Here is an 18633-nt window from a genome sequence, read left to right as displayed (position 1 = left end):
TGTGTTTGCATTAATTATGACTTGTGACGCTTAGTCAATATTACAAATAATACACAGGACAGATATGAATGATCAAATTCTTGACTTTATTATGAAGTAACCGCTATAACTATATTGGAAGGGTGCGTCTATTTCACTTGTTCTTGTATATGTAATACTGTTTCATTAGCAGTTAGTGAGTGGGTTGGGTTTTACTCCGCATGTTACAATATTTCAGCGTATTCACGGCGTAACACATTGTACCCATTATTGGGAATCGAAACCAGGCCTTCGACGTAACGAGCGAACGCTTTAAGCACTAGGCTACCCCACCGCCCATTTTCATAAATACATCGTTAATATATCACATCAACAAAATAAATATAAATAAAACATATCCAACGACATCATTGTCGCGATCTTCGCTACAACCCTACGGCTCATGACAATATAATATAGACACAAGTCCAACCCATTTTATATAAAACGGTACATGAGATAAAAAGTACAACTTTATTTACCTACTCACATGGTTAATCACATGAATGCAAGCCTGTCAGAATAGTGTAATAAAACGTCAGCTTTATTAACATTTAAGTGTCGTTATCTCGCCCCCCCCCCCCCCCCCCCCCCCCCCCCCCCCTCCAAGTTGCCAAGTCGCCATTCAAGATTATTGATCGACTATATACAGGCTCACCCAGAAGTAAGATAACACATCACCTTCACAGCCAGTTAAATACCCACACACAGCATCTCAGCCCGTCAAGACACCCCGTGCAGGGTCGGTCCCCGTGGGAGCTCCAGCGCTGACGACAGATGGCAAGTTGATTCACAGAGGAAAAGGTCGTGATGATGATGGCCACATTGTGGCTCTTTTGAAAATGGAAACAACTTCAAATATTTCAGGTAATTTATTTTACTATTTACGTATATACTTCCCATGAGTGAGTGGATATATACAATGCGATATGTCTTAAGCCCCTGTTGTCAGACCATGTGAAGTTGGGGCACTGAGATGTGACGGTATTACTACAACGTGTACGTGTGGGATTTACGGTTGCACCTATTGTCTAGATGTAAGGGTGCTCATTTATTATGTCAACACGTCACGAAAACTGAAATAATCAATGAAATGACGTTATAAGGCTTTTGTTGAGGGCATATTTGGCATTATTAAAACACTATGCAAAGAAGACGCTGGGGAAATTGAGGAAACGTTGTATTCATTATTTTCTTTTTTATTGAACATTTAAAATAAAGTAACCATTTCTTTTACCAATAATACCAAACATATAACTCTCTATGTGAGGGGCGGTCGGGTAGCCCAGTGGTTAAGGAGTTCGCTCGTCACGCCGAAGACCCGGGTTCGATTCCGAACATGGGTACAACGTTTCAAGCCTATTTCTAAAGTCCCCCGCTGTGATATTGCAGGAATATTGCTAAAAACGGCGTAAAGCCACACCCACTCTCTATTTGAGAACATTGTATCTTTATGTGTTTGTGTTAGGAAATCTAAAGAACTGCAGCCATCTAAAGAAATGTTCACAAAACCCTTTTTATCTGCAACGACTACGCATTCCCTGATTTCCACGGGAAGTTCATGAGTAGGTCATTTGTTATGCACAATGATCAGTTGTTCCGCGCCATGCAATGACTACAAGCGCGATTACCTAACCGTGGACGCACCAACTCCGACAGTTGGAACCAACCTGAGGCAGCAAGAGGGGTCGTCTTCGTTATCGTCATGAGGACACTCGAGTCGTTGTCGTTGACATTCCCCAAACTTTGTATCTGATGGACTGACTGTACACGATCGCTGATCACAATCGAGAGTATTGTGAATAGCACATGTCGAAACGCATGCTTCACGAGGATCATAAACATCACAATCATATCTCTTGCCTTGGTGGGCGTTGTCTGTCGCTGATCGACATGAGCGAGTAGTCTGTGTTGTGGTGAAGTTAAGTAAATTATTAGGTCTAGTTCTACCCCATTTACTTGATCAGTTAAACTGCTCAAAAGAAGTTAGAGAACATCCGATTATACTGCTCAAAATATATGACAGAACTTTATTCATACGAAAAAGATCGGGTGATCTTTAACTTTTTTTGAGTAGTATATGTTTTGTTTCAGCATTGGCACGTAACACGTTCTTCCTTCTCCCGTGTGCATGTCGTCCCTATAACAAGTTATTATTTCTATCCCTGGGTAGGAGTTGACATTTAAAGTCGAAAATGTTCATTTATCAATTAAGATTTGCTCTAGTCTTGACCTGTCTTCAATTGTGGAGTATTTCCTCTGATTGGTCGGAATATTGAAAAAACAATCATGTACTTTTTCAGGGAAGGAGATTTCGCGTGAATCTAGATATGCCGTAGAAAACCATACGATGTTTGAGAATACCACAATGTCAAGTAAGTTTCTGATTCCAAGGTAGTGCCGTGAAACGATCAGTAGTGTACAGCATGCTTCGTTCAGTGCGAGTGTTGATTGTACTCCAGTTTTGGTAGCAAGCAACATGTTTACGGTGGGTACACGCACAACGGACTTTTCAAAGTAAATTTGGAGAATCGAACTCGGTTTTCGGTATGACGAGCAAACGCCTTTTCTACAAGGCTACACTAACTAGTCCTGAGGGTGGTTGCACGTTCATAGCTCAGTCCATCTAGGCTGTTGTAGTGAGTGAGTGAGAGAGTATGGTTTTACGCCGCTTTTAGCAATATTCCAGGCGGGGGACTCCAGAAATGGGCTTCACACATTGTACCCATGTAGGGAATCGAACCCGGGTCTTCGGCGTGACGAGCCAACGCTTTAACCACTAGGCTACCCGACCGCCCCCTAGGCTGTTGTAACTCATATACTATAACATGGACGTAAACTAGCTTTAGGGGTGAGATTGTAACTTGATATACATTGACACAGGATGCCATTACAGTTTGATTGGGTGAACATTGATCAATGCAATTGGGATACGATGACATGAATCAACCAAGTCCCCGAACTTGACCACTAGATCCCGTTAGTCGCCTCTTACGACAATTATGGGTTGCTACAGAGTCGGATCTAACCCGGATCTTCACGGGTATTATGGGTAGATTCATTTTGATTACATTATTTAAATGTATATCCATCATTGTTGAAATCTATGACATCAATATTTCTGTTATTTCCAGAAATACTGCTGACGGTTCTTGGAGTGTCCTCTGCTCTCGGTCTAGCCTTTCTCATCATGTCGTGTCTCTTCTGCATCCATGTCATACGAAGATACTACAAGAAAAAACAAAAAATGTATGACGTTCCGGAAATTATTGAAATGCCCGACCCTTTCATTGCAAGTACGGTCAAAGAACAGATGTTGGGATCTGATGAACCGGAAGCGAACACCTATAGCTGCCTTGACCTTGTGACTCAGAAGCCCCAAATCGACCATTGGCCTGGACTGTCTGTTCCGGGGGACGTCACAGGGGCCAGCCATGAACTGACTCATGTCAGAAGTTGGGATGATATTCCTAGTTGCTCAGATGATGTTAATTTCGGGGCGTCGAGATGGAAATGTCGGTCATATTCTCTAGCAAGCCTCAACCTGGGTATAGAAGCATACAATACCACGTTGCATTTCAGTGCTGAATATGTCAAGGAAAGGTCAACGTTGACGGTTGTCCTTCAACTCGTGTCGTCTTTGCCACTCAAGTTCAGAGGTCGGGCGGTGTACGCTGTCGCGCACCTGTATCCTTATCGCACAGAAGGCTTGGAAAGTAGATTGACTGTCTCTGCGGAAAGTGCGGAGTTTAAAGAAACAATCAAGTTCAGGGACGTTTCCAACGAAGACCTAGAAAAATCAACACTGAAAATTACTTTGTACTCGAAGAAGCTGAAAAAATCTAGCAAAGATGCCTTTATAGGTCAAGTGTATTTGAAAGGAAGTGACGTGAACTGGACGCCGCAACGACTGCTGCAGTTCGACATGAAGATTGAGAGAAAACAACTGAAGAGGGTAAGTGTGTTTGTTTGTTTGTTTGTTTGCTTGCTTGTTGTTTAACGCCGCACTCAGCAAAAATCCAGCTTTATGACGGGGGTCTGTAAATAATAGAGTCTGGAACAGACTGATTGATATTATGTGTATCGAACCACGCAATTGGGATACGATGACATGGATCAACCAAGTCAGCGAGCCTGACCACCTGATCCCCTTATTTGCCTCTTAGGACAGGCATAATCGCCACTTATGACCAGCATAGATTGCTGAAGACCTGTTCTATCCCGGATCTTCACGGGTCGAAGAGGGTAAGTAGAACTATTACAAACAATTTCTCCATGACGGCCCTAGGTAGGCGAAAGCCTGGGTTCGAACCTACGTGGGTACAATGTGTCAAGCCCATTTCTGGAGTCACACGCCGTGATAATTCCGGAATATGGCTAAGAGCGGCGTGAACCCCACGTCACTCATTCACACAATCACCTATGGGGATTCGGGGGCAGAGTAGGACCAATAATTGAGGATCGTGTGGCTACAATGTCTGAATAGTGTCATCGTGCCCTCCCAGACATCATGCATAGGAGCTCATGCTATTAATCACTGGTTCGGCATAGCCACCGCGATATTGCTGGACTATTGCTGAGTGCGGCGTGACACAACATGCATTTACTCAGACTGCAGATAGCTATCTAAGTGATATATGAAACAGTTATACTGAAGTCTATTCCTAGAATTGTCTGTACAATGTATATGACATTTGTAAATTTAGCAATTGCCTTTTATTTCCGACAGAAGTTTAATATGTGTTCCGTGTTAGTGAGTAAATTAAACTCCACTTTCAAAACTATACAAAACAGGGTCGGCGGGGTAGCCTAGTGGTTAAATTGTTCCCTCGTCACGTCGAAGACCCGGGTTCGATTCCCCACATGGGTACAATGGTGTCCCCGGCCGTGATATTGTTGGAATATTGCTAAAAGCGGCGTAGAATCATACTCACTCACTCACTCCACAAAACATATGTTCAGTGAATACGGAAGGTTGAATCATGCTTTGCTAAACCATTGTATAGGATAAAGAAAGCCAACGGATACTCACAAGGGACAATATTTTGGAAAATAAATATAGTTTTATCTTACTTATGAACACTCAACAAACCTTGGCGTTTCGTCTTATCAGGGTCATTGTGACCCTGGAAGCTTCGTGCCGAGGAGTCTTTATAAAATCAATGTCTACTTTTACGGCAGATATAAACTGATGTCAAACATTCCACCATGTATAGCGATATCACGCCTGGCAACACAGGTATTTAATTAAACCGCCTGAACTGGTGGTAAGTTAATGAATCATTTCAGCAGCAAACGTATACGCGGAATTATTTCGGGACATTTGCACAGTCAGGTCATAGGTTGAAGGCTGTTTTATTGTTTCTTTGAGCTCAGTCGAACAAACCAGAACAGGGTAAAGTTATTAATTCAATAAATCAATACCCATTTTGCGAATTTACTAAAACGTCTAATTACAATGAAATCTAAAATACTTGCCCAGTTGCGTTAAATCCGTCTCGATTTCCGTTATGCGTGTTTCCATGACAACGACTAAATGAGATAGGGCGCCCCACAAAGATAGTTTTTATTGCCTTTGGATGCAGTGATTAAGTAACAGTTTTATAACCAATAAACAATCTACGCTCATTTTCACTTATCGACCAGGCTGCGAGGATTACCAGTTCTGCCTGGGTGAACATTATTCCTCCACTCTCTGTAATATTGCTCAAGATTGGGGAATAACATTTCATATTACCTAAATTATCGGATTCGAAAGACGTGTACAATAAATAAAAACAACACATTCTTTTCCTTTATCATTACAAAAGTGTACAAAAGGCAAAGTAAATTGTACTATTCCGACTAAACATGTATTTATGAATCTCAAATAGTGATTATACCAGGTGTTCGCGAAAAGGTGAGCGTATCCTGCCCTCACTGGTGGCACCCGTCACAAACACATGCAAAGGCAGGTCAATTATTAATCACCTGCAAAAAACAGCCACGGACCATATGATACAAGCCACAATAGGGAATTGCATTTAACATTTCATTGGTCAGTGATGCGTCAAATTTGTAACAACCCATACCAGCCGGCCTTTACACATATCATGACGTCATTATGCATATTTGATCACGCCACAATTGACACATTCGCCCGTTGAGTGACCATACAAAGTCCTATGCCACACACACATTTCACTAAAACTACTGGTAATCCAGGAAAAGTTGAACAACTCACAAAACGCGGTTGAGACAAGTACAAGGTGCACGGAATTTGCGCGAACGCATTTAGTTTGTTCGACATTACGCTCCTGTGGATACACGTGTTGCTCTTAAGACTATTAAGAGGTTGGTGTGATACCAGATACCAGAATTCTCAAACTGTCGTTAATTACAAACAAATAAATAAGCATGTCAAAGCTAGGTTAGCATGGCCAAATGATACATTCTCAGGCTCGAGAATTGGCCGATAATGTCATAAATTACAGGGAGAAAGAATGTAAAGAATGTACAGATCAGACATGGTCAAAAGTTAGCATGGCCACTGGTCTGTCTGTATCTAGGCTAAAGTGCACCAGAGTAGAAGATGTCGCTCCTGACATAGGGGAGAGTAGTTTCTGTGCTAACGTAAGTCGGGAAATCGTCAGCACGCACTATTCTGTCCTATTGAACTCGCCACGCACATATCCATCGTAGTACTTGTCGCGGACCACCCGCTACCCCTTTCTTTACAATGGTACGCGCCAGTGGGCGGACCACATACATGGTCATACGGGGGTGATTGTCAGGTTTCATCTCAACTTATCCTGACTTACCAGTGTGTATTGTAACTTGTGGTATACAAAACCATTCAGCCCTCAAGATGCCGGTCACCCTGCTAGTGCCACATAGAACACAATGATACACACGGACAATTCCTCGTAGTCCGGAAATATGTTAACCCTAACTGTTCCACGGTAATGGCCCGTCTGCATTAACGAGGTTCCACTAGGAATGAACCATATGTTACTATTCACTGGATAATACAGCTCAATCACGTAGTCACCCAAGTGGACAGTAATTGTTCTGAATACTGCTCTCTTCTTGTCGTTCTGTTTAGCGAACTTAGATTCGAAAGCTGTCCAACAGTTCACGCAATATTTTATCGTTTCATATTTCATGTTCTCGCTTTTAGCATGCTTTTGGTAAGAGCCGACAAATGATAATATGATAATAATCGTGTAATGTGTGGTTGGGTTTATAATATGTGCGATCGTACCCTGGTGACTTCGTATTTTTTTTTATACTGTCAATCTTTGATAGACTGTGGCGGTGGGGTAGCCAAGTGGTTAAAGCGTCCGCTTGTCCCGTGAGGGCCCGGGTTTGATTCCCCACATGGGTGCAATGTGTGAAGCCCATTTGTGGTGTCCCCCACCATGATATTGCTAAAAGCGGAGTAAAACCATACTCACTATTTGATTAACTACAGGGGCAGCGAAATAGCTAAATATGACTAAATTGGGAGTAAAACAACATTTCTCCACACAATATCTTCTACACCAGAATAACTGCCTGGTTCGAGACCCAATTTAAGATCGGTGAACTTTTTGACCATGTTGAATACATTGCAGCAATCCACGTCGGAGAAGTACTTGTTCGAGGACATGGGAGAGCTGTTTGTGTTGTTACAGTACCAGCAGCTAGCCAACCGCATCAAGGTCCTTGTCCGCAAAGCCAACAACCTGCCTCGTTCTGACAAACTTCTCGGGAACCCAGGTGAGCAGCTGAACTAGCGGTCTATGCATGGTGAACACGCTGACACTTCAACTGTAACGCTAGAAAATGGCGCAATACGTGACTTGTCATTAGGGACCGTGAAGATCCGGGTTAGAATCAGTCTTTAGCAACCCATGCTTGCCGTAAAAGGCGATTATGCATGTCGTAAGAGGCGACAAGCGGGACTGGGTGGTCAGATTCGCTGACTTGGTAAATGCATGTCAGCTTATACCAATTACGTGGATCTATGCTCATGATCTCAATCACTGGAATGTCTGGTCCAGACTCGATTATTTACAGACCGCCATCATATAGCGTTAAACAAACACTAGGGACCGACTATTTAATGAACATTTTTTCTCTGAAAATTGAACAACGGTGTTTTACATTTCCCTTGAACGATTTAGATAGTTTTGAGTGAAAGCCGAGGACAAATTGTCTTCCACTATTTTACGTTGTAACTTGCCCCATGTCTGTATTTTGCGGGTGCGATGGGGTCTTGCTTAAAGCGTTAACTCGTCACGCCGGGTTCGATTCCCCATATGGTTACAATGTGTGAAGCCCATTTCCCGGAATCCCCTGTCGTGATATTGCTGGAATATTGCTTAAAGCAGCGCAAAACCACATCCACTAACTGTATCTTGCGGAAACACTGGGTGTGTAGACAGGCAGTGTTGGACTGGAACGACTTGAATCCCACTTGCTTGGACGATCTGAGCTTAGATTCTGGTGTTTGTGGGAGGAAAGTCAAATGTGACGCAGGTCGTAGACGTTTGCTGTTGTGAGATTCGAACCCACGACTAGTAGTAGTAGATGCACCTTTCCGCACATATCCAGTTTTCTTTGTCTGTTTCAGCGCATTACGTCATAGTCAACTTACGGAAGAACGACACCGTCATCGACCACAGGGAGACTTCTACACAGAGTGGGTACTCGCCAATATGGAACCAGCCATTCCTGTTTGACACGCCTAGAAGTGAAATTACCGACCTATCCATTGAGTTTGTCATTATGAGAGGGAGGCGATACAAAGATGGCGTCGTTGGTCACGTGACAGTAGGCCCGGAGACGTCGGGCACTGGGCTTAGTCATTGGGAAGAAATCATGAAACCTCATGGGAATGAAATAGCCAGGTGGCATAACTTAATGCCTGTTTTCAAATTTCAGTAGTCAAGCCAGTAATATGGTGCAATATTGCGGGACCATTTCCATTGTTACAGAATAATTTCATTTTTATGCTGGTTCTAATGAAATACTAAAAATGAAATATGCAGTTACAGTGTGATGCACAAGTGTGCATATGTATTATATATGCTTGGTAAGGATGTAGGGATTATTGCTGATGAACATCTGAAGATAATGCAGACAAATATTGTGAAATAAATCCGCTTTTTCACAAATTTCATTTCTTCTTTCCTCAAACCTACGGAGACAAGGAAGGGGAACGTGCACCATCATCATGTCACATCTTACAAGGAAGCGATGATTTACCATTTACATATTTTAAGCATTATTTCATATGTAGAAATTAATTACAGTTTATTTTTCTCGTAAACTAAGCAATCAGCTGAACGCACATTTTCTACCGATCTACAGGTGATACGGTTAAAAAATACGTATTCATATGAGTTCAAAGAATTTTGTTGCTTTGATCGAATGAGATTCATCCGAAACTGTTTATTTTATCAGAAATAATATATTCCATTATCTCACCGTACATTACAATAACCAGCTTCTGATTGGTTACAGAGTGGACAATTATTTCCCATGTTTCCCGCTCATGAATTTTCTCGCTGAGAAATCAGTCGGAACACACCGTATGTAACTTGCTTATCTCGCATAAGTATCGTTTAGCTTATAATTATATAAACCCGATGTTTATTCGAAAGCTTTTGGCAAAAGGATGTAACAGTTCGTTTGCGTTGTCTGCTAGCTATCAATATGACTGAATCAAAGCTTTTTGCTAACTGAAACTAGTAAGAATGATGGCTCGGGGTATACAGGCTCACACAGCGGGTACACCACACCATATACCCCACGATCGGTTGAAGCCTCACAAAGAAACTTTAAAAGTATACAAGGTTTCAGGATATTATGAATCTTGTTTGTGTCACATCTGGTGACGTAAGATTGTTTCAGGTGTTTCACATAGGTGTTATATCTCATTGGTCAGCTGAGATTTATAATCTGTCACAATGTTAATTGTACTCACAAACCTTTTTTGGTGTAACGAGGTATATGAGTCGACAGAATAGATCGGGTGGTCAGGATTGTCGGATTACATGGATGTACCGCAACATGATTAGAGACTATATGCAGTTCTTACTGTGATACAGTCAAGTGGTCTGACAGTTAGCAGATCGAAGTGCTAGTTAAGAATGACAGCGTGGTCATATGTTGGACAACTTCTGACTAAAGATGGATTAAAGCCACACCCTGAAAGGTGGAGGCTATTAGAGAAATGCCAGAGCCGGAAAACAAACATGACTTGATGAGATTCCTGGGCATGATTCAGTACCACGGGAAATTCATAGAAAACCTCTCCAGTGAAACTGCGCCACTGAGGGACTTGATGGCAAACGAACCCCAGAGAAAATGGAAAATTTAAAGAAAAACGTGATAGACAATCGTGTATTTCAGTACTTCGATGTCACTCAACCAGTGACTGTCAGTTGATGCCAGTTCCGAAGGACTAGAAGCAATGCTAACACAACCTGAAAAGGCAGTTGCGGTCGGATCACGATCACTAACAAGTGCACAGATCGAGAAGGAGATGCTGGGAATCCTGGATGGGTGTGAGAAATTCCATCAATATATATATATATGGAAAACCTGTTCTGGTGGCACTAGACCACAACCCCCTAGAAGCAATCTTCCGAGAACCACTGTGCGAGGCTCCACAAAGATTGCAGAGAATGTAGCTCCGTCTGCAGAAATATGATCTGCAAGTTACTTACCGTCCAGGTAAAGAACTTATCGTTACTGACGCTCTGAGCTGATAACAACTTGTTCGATGAGACAGAGTTTGATGTTAACTTTATATCACAACTACCCTTGACTTCATCAAGAGTAGAGACATTCAAGTTGGCCACAGCAGATGACCCACAACAACAGCAAAAGAAATCCGTCATTCTCATTGGTTGGTCGTCTGACAGGAAAGATATGATGTTCCGGCTTGTGTTCAATACTTATGAAATAGTCGTGACGAACTGCCTGTAGTTTGGGATCTAGTCTCCAAGGGAAACAAACTAGTTTCAAAGGCACTGCAAACAGAAATGCTACGGAAAATTCATGAAGCACACGTGGGAATAACACAACGCTAGGAACACGCAAGAGATGTACTCTTCTGAATTGGAATGAACAACCATATTGAAGATTTTGTATCACAGTGTACAGTCTGCAATGAAAACAAAAAGAGCAACACAAAAGAGCCACGGAAAAGCAATGACATACCAAAAAGACCATGGGCTAAAGTTGGTGCGGACTTGTTTGTATACAAAAACTGTGATTACCTGTTGTGTGTGGATTAGTTTCAAAGTACCCAGAAATTGTGAAACTTACTGACTTTTCAAGCAAAGCAACTATCACAGCACAGAAGTCAGTCATTGCTAGACACGGAATACCAGATGAAATCCTGAAATTTTCAAGCATTGTGTTTCGCACATTTTCACAGGCGTGAGAATACACCAACATGCCATCAAGCCCAACATATCCATAATCGAAAGGTCAAGCCGAAAGGTCAGTCCAGACTTTCAAGATAATGTTGAAAAAGTCAGAGGCGAGTGTAAGAGATGTTGACTTGTCCCTTCTTGAGTACAGAAATACACCAAAGTGAGCAGCACAGATGCTTCTGGACCGAAGGCACCCTTCTAACCCACAAATACAAGATCACTCCCTGCTTCATAAACAATTTGAATACAGACACGATCTACAAATGTACAACTATGACCGGGACAATATGTCAGAGTAGAGGAGGAGCCTGAAAGGTATTTGCACAATATGAAGAGTAAAAATTTAAGAATTGTTCTTAGTCGATTCAGATGTGGTAACCACAAACTGGCTGTTGAAATTGGGCGGTGGGGAGGAGTTGCTAGAGAGGATAGAGTATGTAAATATTGTTTGATAATCTGAGTGTATCAATTGTGGAGGATGAAGTTCATTTTACTACATCATGTTACTTGTATAACAAACTCAGAAACATGCTTTTGCCAAGTATTTGCACCAGTAATCTTTGTACTCTCGACAAATTTGAGAAAGTTATGACAGATAATTCTTTGTCAGAATCTTTAACACTGTATATTGTTAAATGCACACAGGCAAGGCAGGTTTATCTCAGAGGTTAAAGGGAGACAACTTTATATATAGTTTACGAGTGCTTCACTTACTTTTGATGTATATAGTGGATCTTTTCTTAATGATTGTAATTGTAGTTTGTAATTTAAAATTGTTGTGACTTGATTATATACACATGTACTCTGGGCTGGAGGCCTTTATTACGGAATAAAAAAAGAGTCTTGAGTACAGGAGAAGAGCGGGTGGAATCTTGCTGACAGAAGTCGATTCTTCACACCAAGATCATTTCAGGTGACAACTAACAGTGGCAAAACATGCAGTCGAAATAGACGCCACATCAGAACAACAGTGAAAGACTTGGGCAACATGCATGACAAGCAAGAAATCACTTCAGAGTTAGATTACACTAAACCAGGAAGCTCTGAAACCCAAGACAGTCCAAATGAAATGCCATGGGCTATACAAAGACAGTAATGACTAGTTCTGGTAGAACTGTCAACCTACCCAGAAGATATCAAAATTGAACTGTTAATGTTAATGTCCATGGACATTAAAGTGTTAAATTTAGTTCGTTTGCACTTTCCGAAAAAGGGAGATGTAAGATAAAGGGTTAACTGTGTCGTCAACCGTGACGCCATACACATGTATAGAAGTGATGACGTTACACACATGTACCAAATCTGATGACGTAGTAAACATTCTTTGAACCCACCATGCTTGAATCTATTACTCCCACCTCTTTAATAGTCCATGGGCCAGAGCACATATCGGTACCACCTGAGGTGGCAAAACCTAAGTGGTACTAACATGTATATAGGGTCAATACAAGTGCAAAATGATATGATAACCTTTCCGCAGAAGTAGCTTATTACTACATTTCCACATACCTCGGATTTCACACTTTGCACTAAAGCGTAAGTTCTTAAACATAAGACACAAACTAGTTTTATTTCAGATAGCAGCTGGAATTGATCTAAATCAGTGTAAGAAAGGCTGTAGGAATTTTGCAATGCATAAAAAATGGCAAATACATTATGTCCGTCTTCATTTCGTTGAATTTAATGTTTAATAATATGAAATAATGCATGATATCCCTTTCAGCTTCAGGTGTGCCTTCAATAAATGACAGGTAGATGTAAGATTTTTTTCAGCTGGCCAGGTCATAATGACAGGTAGATGTAAGAGTTTTTTCAGCTGGCCAGGTCATAATGACAGGTAGATGTAAGAGTTTTTTTCAGCTGGCCAGGTCATAATGACCGGTAGATTGAAGATGCATCCATACCATACCATAGGCATACCAAGGCAACTTTTCTTATGTAGTTGCGCCGATGTCAATTTTGTTTTTGCAAATAGAATATTGTGCCGCTTTGAAGATAGCAGTTTCTGCTTGTGCAGGTGGCAGAACTAGAATGAAACCCTGATGGATTCAACACGGGATGGAGATACCAAAGAAGCGAGCACACACAGACTGTCTCATCCATTGTTCTGATGATGACTCGTACTCCATGGTGACACTGAAAGACCATGATTCTTGGAAGACTTTGCTTAGGGCTGCAGAGATCAGACAGCATGTCCCAGTTCTCGACTTGGCAAACAACCTTGATGAAGGTGAAGTGCCACAGATACAGTACCATCGGAAATGCTGTAGTATTTTCACCATGAAGAAGCTCCTGGACTCGATCCTTTCCAAAGGTGCCAATTCCAGCGGTGAATCAGCAGAGGGCACTTCCAGAAGATCAAGCAGAGGGGCCTGCATTTTCTGCCAGAAGTCAAGCAAGTATCTCAAAGGAGCGAAAACAAGGGAACCTCTTTTCCAATGTCTTGAGATGCGTGCAGATGAGATCGTTCGCAAAGCAGCAATAGATAAGGATGACGACAGAATCCTTGCTTTGTTGAGCAGAGAACTTGTTGCTGCCGAGGGGCATTACCACAGGTCCTGCTACAGAGTGTACACAAAGGTGGATTCCTCTGCTGGTCCCTACAAGAAGAGGACACAAGGTGATGAGGAAATGGAGTATGCAACAAGATGTCCATCCTGGGGTATTCACGACCTTGGCCTGGGACAACATCGACCGTCTGGAAGAAACACTGAGCAGGCCAAGGGCATTGCTGTCCAGGCCAAAGTGGCTGGGCCAATGCCACAGGGTACCCTGCCTGAAGTCAACAAGAAGTCCAAGAAGAGGAGCATCAGCCCTGCCCCTCTGATGCTGCCAGCATACAATGCTGGGAAGCGAGCAGGTCCACCAAAGACTGAGACTCTGGATGTCGAAGAAGAAGAATCACATTTGGCTCCTGACTCGCATAGCAGACCCCATTAGCCAGACAGTCAGCAGCTGGACCGGATTCAACATCCTGACCCGCAATGATGTCATTGTTGCTCAAGATACTGTGAGCTACCTGCCCACCATCAATGGTCCTGCAACAAACATGTCCACTGTGAATGAAGTGCTGGAGCAAACTCTTCACATCACGCAAGTCCTGCAGATGAATGAGATTGTGTGTTCGACCAAGCACTCTATGCCATGGCTGCCGAGATAGTGTGGAAACACGAAAAGTTCAAGAACATAATCATCTGGATGGGGGTCTTCCACACAATCTGCAACCTCCTCTCCATCATAGGGAAGAGATTTCAAGGCTTTCTCCCATGGTTGCAGAACAGCCATATCCACTATCCTCACCACCTAGACGAAACCCTGCAGAGGATTGTCGACTTCCGAAGCAATGTATGCCAAGCTTCACTCCTGAACCTACTTGAAGACCACTCCTGCAGGATGATCTTGGAGCTTTTCCAATTTTACCTGAACTCCCTCAGAGAACACAGCCTTCCAGCCTTCTGGATGTCTTATGTAGACATGGTCGAAATCATGCTGGGCCTCAATCGGTCTTCTCGAGAGGGTGACTGGATGCTTCATGTGGCAGCCATCCGACAGATGATTCCCTGGTGCTTCTATGACAAGCTCAACTATGCCCGCTTCCTGACCTACTACTGTGCCACCATGTCTAGGCTGCCCATCGAACACCCTGAAGTCCACAATCACTTCATGCAGGGCGGGTTTTCAGTTCAGATTGGTCGTCAAAACCCCTTCAGGCGGATCCCTGTTGATCAGACGATTGAGGAGACCATCAACAAGGACACACAGACACCTGGAGGCACCAAAGGTTTCAGTCTGAAACCTGACGCGGTTGCAAGACACTACCTGACATCAGAGTACCAGAGCACCTACCCGAAGCAGCTGAGGGGGATGGTCCAAATAGGGCAACATGACTGTCTGAGTCATCCTGATCTGCAGCTCCCTAGGATCAGACGAGACGAAACTGACATCCAATCCCTCGTTCAGCTGATGGAGGCGAGCTGGTTGAATCCTTTCAACACTGACCAAGGAGAGCTTGTCAGTCTGTTGACTGCTACTGCTGCACCGGAAAAAGTGGCCAAAGACCTTCTCGGGGCTCGCAAGATAGAAGAAGATGCATACCAGACCTTCAAGCAAGAACGCTTAGAAGCATCTGACCCATCTGTACAGTTCCACGACAGGATGCAAAAGAAGAACCTGAAAACTTTCTCAGACATCAGGAAGAAGTCCTGCAGCAAAGGCCGTGCCAAAGAAGTGGTCCTGAAAGCTGACAGGAAATTATTTGGTCAGATGGTCCTTGTATCTGAGAGTCGAAAACTGCATATGAGTGTGGTACTGGCTCATCCTCTGGGGCCACTGTCATGGGCCCTCGACAACGGAGATGGGTCCCTCAGCAAAACGATCAAAGCAGCCCTGGCCAGGGAACTGGAGAAGACAGTTTCTCCAGCAGAAGATTTCCCAGATCCATCCGCAACTGTAATAGATGGAATGAGCTTCATCCAGAAGTTGAACGGTAATGAGAAAACCTTCGAACAGCTGGCAGAATCAGCCTTGTCCATTGTTCTGCATGATGGCAAGAATAGCCAACGCATCGATGTCGTCTTTGACGTGTACAAGGAGACATCCATTAAAGACGCAGAACGATGCAACAGGGGGTCAGACACAAGAATCCAATTCAGAAACATTGCACCTGGTCACAATATTCAGCAATGGTGAAAGTTACTGAGCAGCTCGTCTAACAAGACAAGACTGATCAAGTTCCTGGTGGAAGAATGGAAGAAAGCAAGACAAAGAGAGAAACTCGAGAACAAGGTACTGTATGTTACCTGCGAAGACATCTGCTATAAGATGACCAAAGAAGAGTGGGAGGAGGCTGGAGAGCTGAAGTCTTCTCAAGAAGAAGCCGACACCTGCCTTCTGGTCCATGCTCTGCATGCAGCGGAACATGGCTACAAGAGTGTAGTCATCACTGCTGATGATACTGATGTCTTGGTCTTGACCCTCGGCATCAGCAGCAGTATCACATGCCCAATATTCCAGAAATGTGGGACGAAGAGCCGCACAAGGTTCATAGACATCCGGAAGATACACCAGGAACTGGCAGATGATGTCTGTAATGCACTCGTCGGCATGCACGCGTTCACGGGCTGCGATACAGTCAGTGCCTTTGCTGGCCGGGGGAAGATGGCAACGTTGAAGAGGATTAAGTCAGACAAGACCTACCAGGAGGCCTTCAGTGAACTTGGTCATTGATGGGAGGTATCAACGGAATTGTTCCAGGGGCTGCAGGAGATCACCTGCCAAATGTACTTGCCTTCTGCCCAGACAACCGAGGTGAACAGACTCAGACACCAACTCTTCTGTGCCAGACGAGGGGAGGTGGAGTCAAGCCAACTGCCACCTTGTGAAGACTGCCTGTTCATGCATGCTCTCCGTGCCAACTACCAGGCTGCCATCTGGAGGAAATGTCTGCAGACCCAGCCTATGGTCCGAAGCCCCAAGCAGTGTGGTTGGACAACAGATGAGGATGGCAAGTTGACAATTCAGTGGATGCGTGGCTCACCTGCACCAGATGCCGTTCTCCAGCTGCTCTCCTGCAAATGTGTCCGCTCATGCAAACTGCCAGATTGTTCTTGCCTCACCAATGGCTTGAAGTGCACAGACATGTGTAAGCTACAAACCTGCACCAACCCAGCCAAGGAAGATGAACCACAGTTAGAGCTTTCAGATTTGTCAGACTCTGATGATGAGCTTGAGAGTGATTAGGCCCAGTTACTCAACTATGGACACATATAATTCCATTTTCAAAGCTACTAGTGTTCTGATTGTGTGCCCAAGAGATTAACCATGGTCTCTATGATGTTTTTATTCCGTATGTACTCGTTTTACTGTCAGAGTATATTACATTAACAAAATACGTGTTTATGGCTGTTTTTCCTAGGGTATGCTGATTTAATGGGTTAAAACTACTAATAAGCTACCAATCTGCGATGGTTATCATATCAAAACATAAACTAGACATATATAGCATGTGAAAAATCGCAACTAGAATTTGCCACTCTGAGTGGTACCGATAAGTGAAATTTTCGGCCTTGGCTCATGGACTATAACTGTGTCAATCTCATTTCATTTTCCTTACCACAAGCCCACCCTCCCAAACACAACATCCTGCTTTGGTAACGTTCCGAGAACAGTGTTAACATCTGTCAAAGTAATTTGATGCCTGTGTTAGTATTGACCTAGAACAAAAATCTCAGAAAAAACCCCAAGCGTCATCATCTGGGAACAGGCATTGCCATAAGCCCAAACCCCGCCAAACCCAGCGAATACGGTATGGCGTGCATCAATTGCGCCAATGGAAACATAACCCGAGCATATGACAACAATGATTAGGAGAAAAGTTAATACTGTGATTTTATGTGCGGTTACCTTAGTTTCCTGTCGCTCACCGCCCGATACAGTTACAGTGGTTTCCGTGTGTTTGATCAATGAATGGGGTGAGGTGAAATAGGGATTAACGTCGCGCTCTAGATTGTTGCGACGTGCATGCACGTGTGTGTGTGTGTGTGTGTGTGTGTGTGTGTGTGTTGCTGCTAGTACTAGTCCGGACTAATGCCGATTTTATAGTGCTAGCACACTGAGATACCATGCCGCAGTTTAACATGAATACCCCACTCAGACACAGTATACGGACTCCGTGCCGACCAATCCTTGTGTTAGCCCGTTCATGCCGAGCGTCAGACAGGGTAACAACAAGCACCATCTTTAAACGTCTTTTGGTATGACGCGGCCGGGGATCGAAGCCCCGACTTTCCGCTCTCCCCCCGGACGCTCTACCACGAGGCCACGGAGGCGGTCGATCTGTGAATGGGCGTAAAAAGTAGTTCCTGTTTACTAAACAGTACCGCTTTCTAAGTCCTTCGTCAGTTTGTTATTATTTTCAAGGAAGTATATCGAAGAGAAATATGAACGAAATAAGAATAACACCTTTAAATTGATACATTTCTAAAGTTTTATTGTTCGTTATTTTTCGAAGCAGTCGGTAATATTACGACAAGCGGAAAGGAAATACTAAATACTGTTTATGGAAACGTTTAAGATTTCCGGAAATTGTAATCTAAATGACAAAAATACTGTCACTGTCACACTGTACTGTAATACTGTTTTCGATAATTAATTCTTTACATTGCCATTGAGTTTACTCAGAAATATGTTTTAAGTTTCCGTATAT

The 18633-nt window shown here is 43.3% G+C and overlaps 1 protein-coding gene across 1 annotated transcript; it reads left to right on the top strand.

Annotated features, from left to right (window-relative positions):
* Window positions 1-860: 860 nt before the first annotated feature.
* LOC139470030 (synaptotagmin-4-like) lies at window positions 861-8928 on the top strand. Its single transcript, XM_071252324.1, has 5 exons — window positions 861-885; window positions 2322-2393; window positions 3153-3973; window positions 7614-7758; window positions 8615-8928. The coding sequence occupies exons 1-5, from the start codon at window positions 861-863 to the stop codon at window positions 8926-8928; spliced, it is 1377 nt and encodes a 458-aa protein (XP_071108425.1).
* The last annotated feature ends 9705 nt before the right edge of the window (window positions 8929-18633 follow it).

The sequence above is a fragment of the Haliotis cracherodii genome, unplaced genomic scaffold (genome assembly GCF_022045235.1).
Source record: "Haliotis cracherodii isolate W230 unplaced genomic scaffold, xgHalCrac1.p SCAF_1, whole genome shotgun sequence".
NCBI classification, from domain to species: domain Eukaryota; kingdom Metazoa; phylum Mollusca; class Gastropoda; order Lepetellida; family Haliotidae; genus Haliotis; species Haliotis cracherodii.
Note: the sequence above shows the minus strand (reverse complement) of the source record. Positions and strands in the feature narration are given on the sequence as shown.

Coding starts and splice junctions, on each gene's coding strand:
- LOC139470030 (XM_071252324.1), top strand. CDS start 861: ATGGAAACAACTTCAAATATTTCAG. Junction 886..2,321: donor AACAACTTCAAATATTTCAG/GTAATTTATTTT, acceptor GTACTTTTTCAG/GGAAGGAGATTTCGCGTGAA. Junction 7,759..8,614: donor CAAACTTCTCGGGAACCCAG/GTGAGCAGCTGA, acceptor TGTCTGTTTCAG/CGCATTACGTCATAGTCAAC.